Below are 18,244 nucleotides of genomic sequence, written 5' to 3' on the forward strand. Positions count from 1 at the left end.
GACCCAAAGTTAAGTGAAACTTGCCCAGAGTGGCTGCATCCAGCTCTCCTCTGGAGCTCAGGCCGCACCAAGCTCTGCCCAAGGACCTGTCTTGCTCCTCACGACCAGCTGGCCCGGCAGCTCCCTGGCGCCAGGAGAGCAGTGTTGCCCAAACCTTATAACAAAATCATCTGCGCGCACCGGGCAGATCAGGCACATGGACCCATCTGCCAGGCTGGATCTCTGCCACCCGCCAGCGCTGGGGGCTGATTCAGGCTCTGACAAAGCTCGGTGTGCACCAAGCAGGGCCCTTGGTTTGCTTCGGTTCTCAGGTTTAACATCTTCCTTGTTTTAGTTCTTCTTTCGTTCTTTTGTTTCCATTTTTTGTTTTAGCTGTGGTTCTGATGTGAGCTTAGGTGCCTCCACCGTTAACATAGAGAAAATCTGTACGACTTGGGGCAAAAGTGTAGGAAAGCCTGGAAAATAGTGCTGTGAAAGTGCATCCTAGAAACACACTGTGTGTTATTATCCTGTGCTAGGAATGGCTGCTGTAAAGCTGTCTGCTTTAGTGCTGAATTGTATTTGTTGAAGTGGGAGGAGCTGTGTGTGGAAATAATCTATTTATTTCTCTATAGGTATAGATATTCTGTTCTCGGTTTTGGGGAGGAAACTTAATTGTCCCACACTTCTCCCAAAGGTTGGATAATTTTTAAAAAAATACCCAATGCTGCAATATTTTTTGTAATACCTAATATTGCCTTTTATTTTCCAGAATAAAGAGATAGAAGAATTAACAAAGATTTGTGATGAACTGATTGCCAAAATGGGGAAAAGCTAACTTTTAACCAAATTTCTGGACTTCGATATTGAGTGCAATATGACCATTGGCACACTGATGTCCATACATTTATGTGGACAGGTTATATTTTCACTTTTTCGTATGCACTACTGTATTTTCTTTCTAAATAAAGTTGATTTAATTGTATGCAGTACTAAGATGACTATCAGAATTTCTTGCTATTGTTTGCATTTTCATAGTATAATTCATAGCAAGTTGATCTCAAAGTTCCTGTATCAGGGAGATTGTCAAGTTCTCTAAGAAATTACAAATTGCTGATCCTAGCCTTCCCTTTGTACATGAGTTCCCATGTTGGATGTCTTTTGGATTTAATATAAACATGTATTACTTGCATGGGGACTCTTGCCTTAAGGAGTGTAAACTTTATCTGCATTTGCTGATTTGTAAAATAAAATTAAAACTTTAAAAAAAAAAAAAGAAAATGCATGTCACTTAAATGAAATTCTCTATTGTAAATAAATTTTTTCGTTGAAAGTTGAAGATAAGCATGGCTCTGTTTTATGTACTTCACTTACTTCATGCGCAGCGCCAGATGCAGCAGCTCGTACTGGTGAATTCCTTCACAGAAAGCGCTTCATGGGCCACGGCTTGGAGCTCTCGGTGGGTCAGAAGAATATACAGCTTACGTGCGCATGTCTGTGTCGATACCTCTATAAATAAATATGTTATGGATGCTAGATTTGGACCACTCAGGTCTCAAGCATAGACATAATCCTCCAAAATGTTTAATGCTCTGACCCTGATTCAGCAAATCCCGCAGGCAAATGTATCGAAACTGTTTGCACGCGCTGGAGGCTGTGACATACAGCGATGGGATCGTGGTTTTTAAGCGTATCTCTCGCTGAAAGGTGAATACATTTTCTTCTGCCTGCTACTGGAAGAATTTACCTGCCAGGTTTGTGGAGATGGAGTACGTGTGATTAGAAGCACAACCAGAATAAGCTAGATAAGCAGCATTCTCGCACACCTCTTTATCCCATCGGTTATCCTCTGCGGAGGATTAAGTATGTAAGATAAGCATTAAGGCTTTAATAGCAAACAAACTGCTTTCTTTGGCTCATGGTACGTCTCTTGGATCTCCACGATGTGGACAGTCTTGAGCCTGGTTCTCGTCAGCTCCCTTTTTGTACTCAAAAGTAAGTCAACTCCCTTTTCTTTCCTTTTTTAATTTCTTTTTCATTTCCTACTTCAGGCATGGCTGAGCCTCTTTGCTGTTCTGGGCTTCTCTCCTGGGTTTGTTTGGTTTCAGGTTATTTTGTGTATGTGGTCAGCAGCACAGAATTTCACCTCTGCCATGCAATGTCAACATAAATATGTATACTGACATTTCAGTGCACATCTTCCTGTGGACAGCAGGTGTGCCTTCTGCTGTGCAAGTTTGAAATATAGTATTTGAAATATATTTCAAATTCGTGCTTGCCTCTGAAAATACCATGTAGTTTGAACCATGGAAAAGAAAGAGGATTGAGTTGCGGTTGTAACGTTTAAACAAAACCAAAACTCTTAAGATAGGCTGCCATGCCTTCCAGCTGAACTGATGCTTTAGGAGAAAATGAAATATGGCTCATAGTAAGATTTTCTGTGTTTGCAATGTACTTTTTCATGGTACTGTAGACCAAAGATCATGATGGAGGGGGAGAAAAAACCGTGATACTCCAACTTGTTACAGTGGACTCTGCTCTGAAAATGTTACAAGAAGATGTGGATGCAATTACAGAACACCAGATGTTCTTGGATTATTTTAAATCCAAGTTGTAAAAACTAAATAATGTATGACTATTTTTTTTTCTTTAAAATCATTATCTGGACCACTTCTAACATAGGAAAATTGTTAGGATTTGCAGAATCTTTAGATTTTTTTTTAAAACCTCTTTGCAATTTTTTGCATATGCTTCAAACAGAAAGACTGTGTCATTGATATTTTCAAATATTTGTTGTAAACTCTAAACGCTACTGTTACAAGTGATCTTTTTTTTTCCTTAATGCCAGGTGAAGCCCTGCAGTGTTACACCTGTGTTGGTTCTAGCGATGAAGACTGTAACAGGCAAGGGACTCAGCAATGCCCGGGGCATTCCGACGCGTGTGCGGTCATTAGAGGACAAGCAAGTGAGTAGTCACAAACCGTTCAGACTCATTAAGTTTTTAATAATAGAAATAAGTAATCAGCGTTGGAAAGAGAAAAGTGTACAGTAAGCTAGGCACAAAGGTAAATGTTTCCTCTTAAAATAAACCCTATTAATAAATTTCAATCCCTAATTTTATTGGTTTAGCAGCAACGTAATGCAAAATCCCACGGAGTGTGATTTGTCAGTGTGCCGTGAGGAGCCGTACCCATGCTACCTGACCGCTGTAAAAAAGCGTTTTAACTATTGCCCACTTCTTACTTACGTCTGTCATTTTTAAGTTAAATGGCTTACCTGGAAATTAGGAAGGGAAATAAGCTAATGAGGCACTGCCCTTGAGCACCTGGAGAGATATTTAAGCTGCATCAGTTTCATCTAAGATAAATTACAATAATTTGACTTAAGTGGGAGCTTGTTAGTGTGCTGTAATCTGACGCAATTGTGTTCATGTACTTATAAGGAGCAGCCAAACCTCGTGTTGTCACTCAGTGTTGGACGGTCGGGTTCATGCCAAGGGGATGCAGACGGGAGCGGGTGACGGTGAACGCGCGGGTCCCTTCGGGTTCAGTGTGGCTCTGTTCTAGGTGGCGTTATGAAGTCCTGCTCGTTCAGGTCCTTCTGCGAGCGGGCAAGGAGGGATGGATCCAGAGCGCCTGGAGTGAGCGTTCACTGCTGCTACTCAAACAACTGCAATGTTAAAAGCCTGGCTTCCAGAGTCACCACCTCCGTGAGCTACATCTCTCTCCTCATCTTTACATTTCTGTGGCACTTGCTGAAGCTGACATGAGGCGGGGAAAAAAAAGAGTGTCCTGAAGCAACAAGTCTGCCTTCTTAGAAAGGGATGATGATATTTCCTAATCATGTTCCTCCATGTACCGTATTTCTCGGTAGGCAAAAAGCAGTAGGCAGACCTGAGAGATGTTCAGATAAAGACGGTTCCATCGCTAAATATGTCTTGACCTATATGTAAGAAACACCGCCCTCTTCTTGTTTATCCTAAGGGGCTGATTGTGCGAATACGTAACGTTTTCCTACAATTTAGACAGTACATTAAAAAAGCAGGAGAAATCTTAGCTGCAAGTAGCCTTGTAGTAGGGTAAAAGACCAGTATCTTCCAAATGCTGTTGGCAGACATTCAAAAGCAAGCACAAAGTGACTGAAAATTCTAGCAAGCAAATTAGCCTTTCAGGGAATATTTGCAAACTGGACAAAAGCCAGAAAACTTGAAATAAAAATGATTTAGTATTAATACAAACTGCTACGGCAAGGTCATTTAGAGAACAATGCATGGAGTTATATTATGTAAATTTCCTGGGAAAAGAAGGTCCAGTCGTCTCTTTTCTGATCCTTTGAGAATCTTACTTCAACACTGGAAAAAGAAGAAAAAAAAAAAAAAAAAAAGAGCTTGGAAGTTGTTTTAAACTGGTAAGCTCCCTCCACAGATCAGCTCGTTCTCTCTCTACTGCTGGTTTTGGAAACAAGTGGTTGATCCCAGTCTTGTAGGGAAATCATAACTTGAGTAGTAATATTTTTGTTTATTCAAATTCTTCTTGCAGTTTCAGCTATGTAGTTAATTCTTTACTGTCCTAAACTTCATTCTTTGAGAGTAAGAGTATGTATCTCCCCCTTCAGTGACGTGGTTGAGTTGATCTGTGGTGGTTTATATATCCTTTTCATTTTGCAAAGTGAATGAAATTACTTGGAGATCTTTACAGATGTAAGGAACTAAATCAACATTTTTAATAATCCCATTCATTGCAGTCTTACAAAGTAAGTGATCCCGAATGGGCCCCGTTGTAGAAGGCGTTGTGCATCACTAGCTAGCAGCCAGCCGGTCCTTCAAAGTGGTTATGCTGAAAGTGGTTATGCAAGAGGAGAAGTGACGTAACGCACTAAGCAGGGTCTTGGGCCTGTTGGAGAGCAGGGTGGTGCCTCCTGTGATTCAAAACTCAGAGAGGCAGATGAGTGCTATTTGTAGATTTTAATGTCCAGCTGTGAGGATCTGGTCTAATCTCCAGCGCTCAACATGCATAGGGCTGGCTCAAAGTCCAGCTGGTGTCACTGAAGTAGAGGTGTTCTTTCAAGTTCCAAGTTTTAGTTGCCCATTTGGAAAAAGATTTGGTCATCAAGTTTATGGAACTCACAAAATACGTGGCAAAGTCATTTTTCCACTAGATTTGTGTTGTGACTTCTTTTTCCCTATAATTCTTTGAAAAATCAATTCCAGGCAGTGTGTCATAGAATTCTGCACATTTACAAAAATGGTATTAAGGTTGCAAACTCTAGAGAGCTTTTTCAAGTGAAATAATCACTGAAACCTCAAGTAGGGTATAACCCCAACCTGCCTTGTAGCTGTTGCCTGTCACACAGACCAAACCGTCTCCTTGTTTCATTGTACCCTTTCCTCTGGATCCCGCATCATCTCACGCAGACTGTAGCTCCAGCCGGGGACTGTTCTTCTGGGGTTTTGTTCAAATGGGCTCTCAGACAAGGCGGGTCAGGTCGATGCTTAGTTGCAATGCACAAGTCTGAGAAAGCTGTTAAAGATTGGAACAATGCGATGGATCTTGGCTGAGAATTGTAATTTAGGCTTAAATATCTCACCTGTGTAAAAATCACTCAGGTAGGTTTAAGTATTTTGCATTTCATTCTCAGCTTCAATCGGTTCCTTCAGTCTGTTCTGCTGCAGGAAATGTGTATTGGCTGTCTTTATTTTCTGATTGCTCTGTAATGATAAATCTGTGTTGAATGTAATCTCTGTACATGCTCAGTGCATTTCCTTCATGAGAAAATAAAATATATGCAACGGCTGACAATGTCTCTCGATAAACAAAGCTGCATCTTTTCCTTGGGATTGCCGGTTGCATCTGGCTGTCTGTTTTGCAGCCGGAGTTCTGCCTTTTTGCTGTGGGCTGTACTTCTTAAATCTGTTAGATAAAATAGTGACTGTTGATGGCTGTCTTACTGTGATGTTGCCATGATAAAATAAGAAGGTAAGGCTCTGTCCTCTTGACAAACACCATCTGGCATTCCTGACGGCAGCCAGGGCTTGGATCTTCAGGCAGCTCCCAGCCTCCCACCGCCTCCATTTGATTCTGCCACCCAGCATGTAACGGGCTGTGTTTTGCTTTTTACGGGTCTGACATTTTTCCTGCCTAATTGTGAACCTGACGTGTGCGTGCATGTATTTATCTAGATAAACCGTATTTATGGATTGGAGATAGCAGAGAGGTTTCACAGTGGTTCTTGGCATAAACATTAACAGGAAGAGAAGCACAGAAAAAAAAATGGAACAAAATAGAAGGAATATTTTAAAAAATCTACTGAAAATATTCTAAAATTTCCATTGCCATGACTGTGGCAATTACGTAAAATAGAAAGTGATTGTCTTTAGCTTGGTTGTTCTGGAGGCTCAAAACCCACTCGTCATTCCCAGCGCAGTGGCATTACTCTTTCTGTCTTCCTTGATGTTGACAGACAGCTGGGACAAAAGGAGCAGAAGCTGACGATGAAATGCACTCTGCTGCAACTAAAAGCGATAGGACTTGCTTTTCCTCTGTTGGATCTGTGTAGTGGAGCAGTTGGGTAAGTGCTGGGTTTGAGTTTAATGCTGGCCTCTCACCTTCAAGAAGGGATCTCCAAAGCAAGAGATTCGTAATTTCTGATTTATAAGTGAGAGAAATTCTCAATTATAACTATAGCTTGTAGGACTTAGAGATGGCCCCAAATAATAATTTCCATTTATATTCTCTTGGTTTTGGCAGTACAGAGAGTGTTTCCTTATTTTCCCAGTTCTCTCAAATACAACGGGAGCCTTTGGGGAGCTACCAGGAGGCACATCTGAGCAAAGCGCCCCTGCGCTTTCTCGAAGAGCAGACAGGAAAATACACGACTTAATTTGTGTCAATATTCATCCACACCTGACTCTGCCCACAGCGACAGCAAGGTACCAAGTTGTCTCTTGTTCTTAGTAAGGAATAAACAATTCTGGAAGCTTGTGAGCTCTAAAATCTAGGTCAGAGATTACCTCAATACCGGCTGTGCTATTTATGAGAGAAGTTTTAAGTACATCTCGGTGTCACAGACCACAGTTTCTTTTTTAGCCTTGTTTTCATGTGAAATGTTAGTCGTGTGGCTCTGTTCAGCAGGGATGGAAACAAAGACCACTCGGGTACCTTGTGCCGTCATGTCTTTATGTGCAACAAAAGCCCAACTGTGACAGATTTCATTGTGAGCATCGCTCCAAAGGGCCTCAACCTTTCTGGACCCCACAGATGTTTGGGACACAACCCAGAGCTGTCGGCTGTGGCTGTTACTGCCCTTGGGGAGGAGTTTTCTGCGTTAGAAATCAGAAGTCCTGACTGCAATTCATGGAGCTCAAGGTTATCACCCTGCATACACATACACTCCCTCTTATCATCCAAAGCCAGCAGCGCATGCGGTATTTTAAATTGCTAAATTTATGACGTGCTTCCATGTAGCATATTTACTCCCAACCGAGTGACAAAAAATGATAACAGCGTTAATCCCAGTAACGGTATGTATGGAGCATAGCTAGAAATCCATCGTGTTGGCGGCGTAGGCACAAGGAAACTCTGTTAGCATCTGAACAAAACAAGGGAAGAGCTCATGTGGGATCCAGTTCAGAAAGAACCACAGGAGCAGCGTGTGGTACTTGGCAGCGTGGCTTTATGGAAAGTAGATCTTGTCAAAACCGTCTCATTTGAGGAATTTTGCTGATAAAGGTAAATAGATTTTGCAGCACATTTCAGATAAAATTGCAGTCATGATGTACTGACTGAGAGTTCAAGAGCTAGAAGAGCAAAAGACTGCAAAAACAAGTTCTCAGTAAAAAATCACCCAAATGGTATCTTGGATACAGGCGATCTCACGTTGTCTCTCTGACAATCTCGGGATGTTACCACAAGAAGTGTCACAAAAAGAAGGGGCTGTCAAAGTTCTAGCATGTCTGCGTCAAGACAGGTCTATGTGTTGCCATAGGGACAGGTTTAAAAGGGAGAGAGGTAATGCATTTTTTGGGAACAAAACTCAGGCAGAGGAAGGAGAGTGGGAGGAGATGCTGAGCATTTTGTAGTCACCCACCCTCTGTTCTGTGCTTGACATCAGTAACCGATGACGGAGTACACTATTACTGAAATTTCTTACACCTTTTCCCGCAAACTGATTTAGCCCCACAGGCGACATTTCTTTCAAAATCTGCCCTTTTAGCTGCTAGCTCAAAGGACTTGTAAGTATGACATAATGTTCAAAAGGTGAAGGGGAATTTCTCACTTGAAGTCATTTCCCTTTTCTAAAGGCTTCCTGCCCTTCCTGCCTCACCAAAATGTTTTTTCATTTTTCACTTTGAACACTCAAGGAGGGGAGGTGTTTGAACACCGGCAGAGACTTGGCCAAAAAAATTAAGGCTGGTGTTCAAATGCAGTCACTGATACCTACCACCTTCGTTTGAGACATCTGTCATCTTATTTTAAGCAATTCTGGTCACCCTCCATTTCTGATTTTCTGATTTTCAGGGAAAAAAATGTCAGTGTTTGCAGAACTGGCCCTGGAGCTCAGACTGGCTGGCATCTCTTCAGCGAGGTCGGAGCCTGATTTTGCTCAAAGGCAAATTTTAGAGGCATGGTTTTGCTCCCGTGCTCTCCCAGCCTTCACAGAGCTTTTGCGGTCTGGAGGATGTTCTTTGTCTCCCTTTAGCGACTTGTTCTTACCCTCTTCTGCATCTTTTGGAGAACTTTTGTCAAACGAAAAGAAAATATCCAAAAGAGTGTATTTATTAATTTTAAGTTCTCATATATACATGTCAATGGAATTAAAATTCTAATAGCATAATAATGTCTAAATTGTGTTTCCCAGCTCTACGATGAGTGCTAATTTCAGTATCAGCATGACAGGCTTTGCTCTATTTTAATTTGTGCTGAACGTTTGAAGACGTAATGGCTAAGGCCTATGCAAGCCAGCTCCGGAGAAAAACTGGCCGGCATGCCAGAAACCCAGAAGCTGTGTTTAAAGTGGGATCCATTTAAATTACAGTCAGTTGTGAGCATCAAGGCTTGCTGGGGCTGCAGGCCCAGGGGCTCAGACACACTTTTAAGGCAATTCACTGCCATGGAAGAGAAATAAGCACCTTTGCAGCATCAAACGGCATCAGTGCTTTTTTCGGTCTCGCCTCTGTGTTTCGCTGCACTGTGAAAGCTGCCACCACCAGCTGGATGTGGGCAGGTAAGAGCAGCTGGTGAGCTTCTCTCCCCTCGTTGAGTCCTTCTAAGGGTTACGCTTTACTTTTGGGAGCTGTCTTTTTGGACGTTTCTCTTGCACTCTATCATTAAAAGTGCTTATGAGTATCTGGCAGTCTCCAGCACTTCGGTTTCCACATTCTCCCAGCCAGCTATGACTCCTAATATTGGATAAACATGTCTGGGTTTATTAAATATGCAGTTTCAATGAATATGACTCTGGAAAGAGAAAATTGGTTACCAGGATGCAGCAAATCCATGAGTGGGGCAGTTAACCGAGCCAGGAAAAACGTTCATGGGAAAGTCATCCGAGCAGGGCTGTGCCCGCGGGGCCTTGGCAGCAGGTTTATTGGCATTCCTGTAATCAATTGTAGGAGCAGCTCATGAAGAGGAGAGGAGAGATCTTCCAGGCTGCTTTGCATCTGGTGATGTTTGTGCAGAGATGAAAACGAACGGTTTGTGCCTGGGTTGGTTTGGTGGGTTCTCCCCAAGGTTTAGGACAGGGAGGAGCTTCTGCTAAAGCATCTTCCTGATGCAGCTCGGCTCTGTCGGTTTTTTCTAGATGGAGTAGGTCTTACTTCTGAATCCCAGCACAGCTGTGGGGTCAAAATCCAAGCCCCGAGATGGACATGTGCATAAAAAAAAAAAATCTGTGTAATTTTCAGGTGCATTGCTCTTGAAATGAGGGCAGTTTTGCAGTCATGTTGGTTTCACCAAATTGCTGGCTATTTCAGTTGTGATATTTTAGGAACTGTGCAAGCCTGTAAGACTTTCAGAGCTGGCCTTGATGAGACTCTTCTGAGGATGATGACAGGTAGGGGAAAAAAAAGAAAAATTTGATTTAACACCTCCTGTTAACATTAGAGAGAAGCAGTCCCTGAAAAAGCCATCTTCTACCCGCCCAAAAATCAGGATCCCTGTGGAAACTGAAAGTAATACTTTGCTCATAAATGATCAGGCACGCTAGTGATCTCATCCGACCTTTACTTTAACATGGCTTATCCAAAGCTTTTTATGCTTATCCAAACTCTGGCTCCAGACCACACTGAGAACCCGAGCTATTTGGGGCAAATCCTGGTGACCTCTCTTTCCGCTGGCTCTCATCAGGAGGATGAGGAGAGGATTACTAGCCCAAGAACGAGGTGGCCCGAGCCAGCAAATAAAACAGCCCTCCCCTTCTTGGAGCTGATTTCTAAGGCATGGTGTGCTTGAGGATCTTTCTGTGCCCAGTCTCAGACACCAGTTCTCCAGGAGACAGATGGCCTGTGGGCTGCTTTGGTCTCGAGAAATACAGAGTCAGCCTCAGCGCCTAAAATAGTTCTCTCTCTTTTTTTTCCCTTTTTTTTTTTTTTAACAATTTTGCTCTAGATTTGCCCAGCAACTACAGAAGCATCTTCATTCATGTGATTTTCGTAACTGGGAAACTGACGTCAAGGTGGCCACAGGTCCCAGTCAGGCAGAGGAAATGGGATGGGAGCCGATGGCTGAAATTAGGACAAGGTTTAGCAACGTTGCTGCCATTGGAAATTTGCCCTGGTTGAAGCGAGGCGCCTGCAGACAGACACCGACCCTCAGGTGTCTCAGCCCTGTCTCAGAGCTGGCCGTCTGGATGTCAGCTTTGTCCCGCTTTCCTGCCGGTTGCTGCTGGGAATTTGGATGCATTTTAAATTGGATTAGACTCTGCATGAAAAGTCTAAAGAGGCTGCAGTGCCAAACCAGGGGCTTATTTATGGAGTTTTTGTTGAGCATCAGTGCACTCATTCTTTATTCTTTCTGCAGTAAAGTCACCCTCATTTCTTTGCTGCGTAGAGAAACTCCTTAGGGTGTCACCTAATCAAGGTACTTCCACTCAGCCAACAGAAAACCTGCCCCTTAGCTGAGGCACACCGGTGTCTCCAGGCAGGTTTGACGTCGGGGCTGGGACATACAGGATGAGCTCCTCTGATGTGTGTACCACCGGGGCCTCCAAAAGAGGATGGCACGCTGGACAGGTAGCACAAACACATCTGATGGTTTTGCTATTTGTGTAAAAATACAAAAATTACATGGAAACAATAGAAATTAACAATAGAAAAAAATGGTACAAGTATGTTTAGCTTTGGATAATGCTCTTGCAGCGGTGACAAACTAAAGGCAGAGGTGAGGGAAGGTTTGGGGGGAGGTGGAAGTGTTTACTGAGGCCAGCTAAGAAAATAGAAAAAGAAACAGGCACATAAATCCTTCTGCAGATGTGAAAATTCTTCAGTTTTCCTCCTCTTTTTTTTTTTTCTTCTTTTTTTTCTTCTCTATATACCCAGAAACCCCATCCAAGGGGTCTCTTTTTGCCCACTGTCCTGGTTCTGGCGAGGACAGAGCTCATTTTCACCTGGGCTGGGGGAGGAGCTGGAGCTGGTGGCCCCTGTGGCTGGGGACACAGCTGGGATAGGTTACTCATTACCCAACAGCTGGGATATTTTACCCAAATTGGCCCAGGAGCTGTTCCATCCCATGGGACTCCTGCTCAGGGTATAAAGTGGGGATGGGGCTGGGGGGCAGGTTTGGCTGCTGGGAAGGGAGCTGGGCCTCAGGATCCACCATCAGCTATTGCATGGTAAGTTATGTGCTTAAGTATTTTCTGTTATTGGTTTTGTTTTCCACCTCTGTTTTCCTCTGTTGTTTCCTTAAACTGTTTTAATCCCAACCCATGAGTTTTGCCTTCTTTTCTTTCCTGATTCTCCTCCCTGTCTCACTAGGGAGGCAGTGAGGGGGACTGAGCGAGTGAGCCAGTGTGTGGCTGCTCAGTGGGGCCAAACCATGACACTCACACACAGAAGATCACAGAAGATGCTGGTCCAAGTTAGAAATGGTGACCTGAGAGAAGATATTCCTTAGAAACTGCACTCTGTTTTCTTCTGCCATCAGCCTTACTCCTGCTGCTGCATTTCTGCTCTTCTGCAGCAGGGTGATAACACATCAGAAAACTACCTCCGTAAAAAGCGGAAAAAAAAATCCTAAGCAACCAAAATGGTCAGCTTGATTCTTAATTTCTTGAAGCAGTTCAAGGGGGACCAAAGCAAGGCTGGGGACAAGAGAGAGAGGGAAGGACCACCCATAAAAGCTATTCCTCCATAGGCTTCCCTACACTATTTTATTTGCACTGTTAACACAGACATCCATACAAAGGAATCACCATACGTAACAAAGCTCACAGTGGTCTGGGAAGGCCCATTCAAGCATAGTTTTGGTGGAGGTTTAGCTGTGGCGGGTCGTGACGCCCCTTATTCTGGAGTATTGGCTGCGAATCATGTCAAAGACCCGCTCTTGCCCACTATACTATTTTTAAGTGAAATGGGAGCAGCCCTGCTTCTCACACCTACAGAAGGACAGGGTACGCTAAAAAAACCCCTGAGGTGTTAGCTGCGTGTTTGATTTGCTAATCCTCATCACTAGGCTGTGACAAAAACCCAGAAGAAATAGGGCTGGGCAGGAGGAGGGTGGTACAGAAGCTGCAGCCCTTGCAGGCTGATCACAGCTTCAAGACACGATGAAATGAAAACAGCTTTCAGCCAGGCTGGCTCTGGTGAACTGAGGAAGTTCTTGGGAAGAGCTCTTTGCTTTGTAGTATTTCATACTGCAAAATATAGTTCAAATGCGTTGAACTAAAACTGCATATCTCTGTGGAATCAAAACTGCTACAGCTAGCTGAAGGTAACCACCTTGATTAGTAGAGACCCTTGGGAGCATGCTGTGTGATATCACTCAGCTTCTTAATTGCCTTTAAAAATAGCAGGATACACAAAGCAATGTGTTAACACATGAAAAGCCAAATGATTTCACCGATGGCAAGGGAACAACATACACATTAAAAAAAAATGCCACAGAGGGACATTTATGGCAGCAATAACCAGTTTCCACTTACCCATCACTGTGACAGGTCTGGCAGGCAGCAGGAGCTGTGCTAGCCGTTCATTTGCTGCTCAGCATCCCTGAAATGCTTGTGGCTGGACCAATTCCCTAGCAATAGCTCTGGTTCTGCAGCCAAGCTGTTCTCTCAAGATAGCCAAAGCAGATCACTTTATATATGCGATGATACAATACAGATCTGTAACGCTGGTAAATCTAGCCTAGGAATCAAAGCAGTCTATCCCTGCCATAGCGTGTGTTCCTCTCAGCATCTCATGGCCTGACAGCAGGGATGCAATTTCTTGTTTCTGAAAGCTGGGGATCTTCCTGAGCAGTGAGAACGTTTTTTTTAATTAAAAAAAAAAAAACCAAAAAACAGTAGCAGAAGGAAAATTTGCATATTGTCAAGCTCTCTCAAGCTGCAGTAATTATCTCACTATAAGGTAGGGGATGAGCTGCTCTGTAGTGTGAAGTTATCAGTGGAAACGCTCCTCTGCACACTGAATCTAATGACTGGATTCAGCCAAAGCTTCAGGCCCCCAGCTTATTGTAAAACCTCAGCTAGATTGAGAATGAGCCTATTTTTTGCATAGCTTATCATTAGGCTATCTGCAAAATTTCTTAAGTGAGTATAAACTGTATTTATATAATACTTGAGTTGACACATTTCTTCCAACTGAAACGCAGCCAGGAGGCTGCAAATTTGGTCACCATCACACACATGATGTTATTTAGACATCGCTATCCCTAAGATGCACATTAGGTTGCTGGTACTTGAATTTCGCTAGCACCTCTGTACCACTGTTTGCTCACAGTAGTGACCTTGATGACTGAATGGCATTTTGACCTGTAACCCAGGCCTTACTTTACTTTTCTTTTCAGGGGTTTATTTTCTGTGTCTGTCAGCAGGCAAGCCTCACCCAGAGCATCTCCAGAGTGAGAAAACGGCAAAAAAATTCTCCTCCTTGCTGCAGCACACAAAATCAAATACTGATCGTGGGCATGAAACAAGCCCTTTTAGTTTGCTATTTAAACTGGAAGATTAGGTATAAATATTTAAAATTTTATATCTATCTTGAGTTGTCAGAGTACAAAACCTCTTGGCAAGCAACAAGCAAATAAACTTCTTCTACAGGCAGAGATTATTAGTGTCTTCCCTTCACATATCTGTTTTTGCTTGATTTGACTTTTTCAGCTGTCTGGTTTGGAAATCTCATTTCTGCACATCCAAAATAATGACAACAATTGCAATGGTTGACAGGAATTTTGAAAATCAAGAGTCATAGCCCCTACAATTTCATCCACAGCCCCATTCTGTTAATGTTTAAGTGTCCTTAAATTGCACTTAATTTGTGCATTGACGATTTGTTCCTTTGATGGAGCAAGGTACCAAACAGCAATAGAGAACTAACTGATTAGGATCATCAGCAATCACTTCTTTCCAGTTCATTAAATTACTTCACAGCTGCCTGATGTTCTCCAAACAGGAGGAGTATTGGAGGAGCTTTCATGCTCAAATAATGTAGAAACAAATTAGTCCTTGAGGAGGAACATAGATAAAAGGCAAGGGATTTATTTATAAATGCAGATACCCACTGATACCACCCAACACGGTGAGGAACTGAAGTATACATGTTACCTTTTCACTCTGATGAATATTAAATTGGTGAAATAAATTCTGATGACATCAAAATCAGACAGATTTTTTTTTTTACAAGGGGCCATATATTTGCTCCTGAGAATGTAACACCATTTTTTAGAAACAACATTATACAACAGCTAAAGCACATTTCATCTGAAGATCTGGAAACCCTTCAGGCCAGCACCTCACTTCAAGCTCAGACCTTCTCAAACACCCTCTTTTCCCCTTTTTCTCTATTTTCCCTAGAATTCTGGAGGGCTTCAGCAGTCATCTTGTCATGGAGTGCTGTGTTTTTTCCCTCTCCTTAGCTCCTCTCTTGTTTATCCCCAGTCACTCTGGTCTCTTCAGACTCACTAAAACATTTTTCCCCTTTTCTTTTTCCTCCATATACTAAAACAATGGAGCCATCACTTATTCATTCTCCTGTCACTCCAAATAATCTTCAAATGCCTTCTGAAAACTTTTTTTTTTCCCTCAGGAATTCCTTCTTTCTCCCAATTGGCAACAGTGCTTGGGCACTTCTCAACTGTTCCTCAGCTGTTGCCCGTGCTTGGCCTGGCATCTGGCTCCCACGCAGGGCACTAGGCTTCCCATGCTTTGCTGACAATAATAGGAAACTTAACACCCATTCTGGAGACCGTTAATGTGGAAAGAGCTTTTGAGGTTTCCGCAAAGAAAATGCCAGAGAATGTTTTATTGACAAACAGCTCTAAGCAACCAGAGCCCACCCCCATTCCAATTTAACTATTAAAGTTACCTTTTTAACTCTCATCTCTTGACTTCTGATTGCAAAATAGAAACATTTCTTTTTATATGCTTTAAATATGTTTATGTTTTTCCTGTATATCACAAACATGAGTATGTCATGAAGTTTCCTCAGCTGTGTCTGCAGCTGCTGGCTGTGTGAGACAGACATGGCTGAGGCTGGGGAAGGCTCCTTGGGGTGGGAGGCGACAAGGTGACAAAATTTGGGACTGGCTCTGAAACGTTTGGATTGCTGTTAGACACCCCAAAGCTCTTGGGGAAGTCTTTTGCATGCATTGACTTGCATATAACATCACTGTATGTGTCTTTGTATTCCGTTACTTGACAAAAATCGAGCTTGAAATCTGTCAATGATGGCATCTACCCAAATTTAAGATGCTGAATAATTTGCCCATCAATTTATGTCTGTATGGGGCGAGATTTTTTTTCAGTCGCTGAATGTCTTTTCTGCGGAGTTTGAATTTAATGTGTTTAAATCGACTTGAGGATAAAATTCCGTTCACTGCACTCCCGCTGCGGGAGCTGGGCGGTGCTGGCAGCGCGGCCCGGCGAGGCCCGGGCATTTCCCGCGCCCGCCGCCAGGTGGGAGCCGGCATCCACCGAGAAAATGGCGGCCCGGGGCCGTGCCTTTAACCCGCAAACACAGCGCAGCTCGGGAAATGGCATAAAATGAACCCTCTTCCTCAGCTTCCTTGCCAGACCTGACTAGGGAAACTGCCCCAATATTTAAGGTCTTGAGTGTTTCATCCCTCAGGTCCAACTGGCTTGTAGGTCCCCCTTCTTTAAGTGTGACATTATTCTAGTGTCTTCAAAAGTAACCATCAAGCAGTTTGAGTTGGAAGAGACCTTTAAAGGCCATCCAGTCCAACCCCCCTGCAAGAAGCAGGGACATCTCCAACCAGATCAGGTTGCTCAGAGCCCCGGCCAGCCTGCCCTTGAATGTTTCCAGGGATGGGGCACCCACCACCTCTCTGGGCAACCTGGGCCCATGTGCCACCACCCTCAGTATAAAAAATGTCTTCCTTATAGCTAGTCGAAATTTATCTTTGTCTTTAAAACAGTTATCCCTTGTCCTATCATAACAAGCCCTACTAACAAGTTTGTCCCTGTCTTCTTTGTAAGCCCCCTTTAGGCACTGCTTAAAGGAAGCTCTCAGGTCTCCCTGGAGCCTCCTCTTCTCCAGGCTGAACAGCCCCAGCTCTCTCAGCCTGTCCTCACAGGAGAGCTGCTCCAGCCCTCTGATCATCTTCGTGGCCTCCTCCGGACCAACAGGCCCGCGTCTTTCCTGTACTGAGGGCTCCAGAGCTGGATGCAGTACTCCAGGTGAATGCTTCCTTTGAATAAATCATGCACTGTCTATTTCTACAGCATCCTGCAAAAGCAACCCTCTGCTGAACACACATCACCCTTGTGATGACTGCAGCCATCGCGAGCCTGAGATGAGCCAGGCACAGCAGAGCCTCAGTGTGCTTGGTGCCTGACAAATGTTAAGCACAGGGCTGAGTCTCCAGTATGAACCTGGGCTGAACTTGGGAGCTAGTTTCCCACAAGTTGCATTTTCTACACAAAAATCCTAGAACACGTCTATAGGTTTCCATGCTTCTTAGGAGGATGTTTCCCAAACCAGGTGCCTGCAGGTTTGTTTTTCTTACATATCCCTTGCTGGATCTCCCTGTGTGCAAATATTGGATCTGCTAGACATTTGTTCTTGCTTCAGCCCCCAGCCCTCGGACAGAAAGGGTGACATTTATCTGTGGATGCAGTCGGGGAGTGCTGGAGCAGTGCTGCAAACACACAGCAGCCTTTCCCCGCGGGGTGAGTACTGGCTTGTGAGCTTTGTCCTGCTCCTTTTCAGAATTCCTGCTTTCTGCAGAGACCTCAGGCTGGTGTCTGGACCAGTTATGCCCTAGTTTTCACTTACACAGATGACTACTTCTTTATGCCAGTGCAATAAAGTGAAATCAGGCAAATAAATTGTTGAATGGCCAAAAACCAGATTGATCTGTAAGACAGATGTAATGAAGTGGGCTCAGAGTAAGAATGTGTACACTGCACTCATTGTAACATCTTACCTAAAAAGAATATTAAAAAAACCTCTTTACCTGTGTTAATAATATCTGTTTCAAACTCCTGCAACTATTCTATGTGATACTGGCATCTTTAAGAGTTTACTTGTTACGAAGGCTCTGAAGTTCATGGTCCTGTCTTCCAGCTACAGGGGCAACCATAAAAAAAATAGTTCCAGATCCTGTAAACATGACCACAGTGACCCAGAGCAGAGGGAAGGCTGATGGGCTCTGAACTGAACATCAGTCTTTTACACTCAGATACATAAATAGCCTATTTTTAAAAGATAGCTAAATCTTTCCCCACAGATTTGTAAACATTCTTCCATGTCTGGAAACACTGTTTTGTAACGTAGCATACTACGGCCACCAGTGGAGTGGAGCATTTTAAAACAAACAAACACCAAAGAAATGAGGATGGGCATGAGAACATGAAAGCAAACTTTCTGGAAGATTTGTTGTTGCTGCCCTTTTAAAATGAAACAGTCTGTAGATTTGTAAGAAGGTTCAAAATATTGACAGTCTAACCTCCCTGGCTTTTGTTTCCACTGCAGTGCTGTCTTTTGATATTAAGTGTAGTTTCTCTCTAACAAAATCCCATCTGGTTAATTCTCTTCTAGTAAGAAGAAAACTTGTATTTAATGAAAGTTAGCAATGATTACAGAGTGCCATAA

General features: G+C 43.3%; 2 protein-coding genes across 8 annotated transcripts in view; both read left to right on the forward strand.

Moving 5' to 3' along the window:
• TACC2 (transforming acidic coiled-coil containing protein 2) overlaps positions 1–1,323 on the forward strand; it is a 143,813-nt gene extending 142,490 nt beyond the window's left edge. For all 7 annotated transcript variants that reach the window (XM_086752012.1, XM_086752016.1, XM_086752018.1 and 4 more), the window contains one exon: positions 752–1,323. In XM_086752012.1, coding sequence (XP_086608138.1) covers positions 752–817 — 66 coding nt within the window. In that variant the 3' untranslated portion in view covers positions 818–1,323. The remainder of the gene's footprint in view (positions 1–751) is intronic.
• A 476-nt stretch (positions 1,324–1,799) lies between these two features.
• LOC104475688 (uncharacterized) lies at positions 1,800–5,777 on the forward strand. The gene is made up of 3 exons (XM_010115234.2): positions 1,800–1,974; positions 2,828–2,944; positions 3,546–5,777. The coding sequence occupies exons 1-3, from the start codon at positions 1,923–1,925 to the stop codon at positions 3,746–3,748; spliced, it is 372 nt and encodes a 123-aa protein (XP_010113536.1). The 5' UTR covers positions 1,800–1,922; the 3' UTR covers positions 3,749–5,777.
• Positions 5,778–18,244: the final 12,467 nt, after the last annotated feature.

Source organism: Chlamydotis macqueenii, chromosome 7 (genome assembly GCF_036417535.1).
Source record: "Chlamydotis macqueenii isolate bChlMac1 chromosome 7, bChlMac1.mat, whole genome shotgun sequence".
Taxonomy (NCBI): domain Eukaryota; kingdom Metazoa; phylum Chordata; class Aves; order Otidiformes; family Otididae; genus Chlamydotis; species Chlamydotis macqueenii.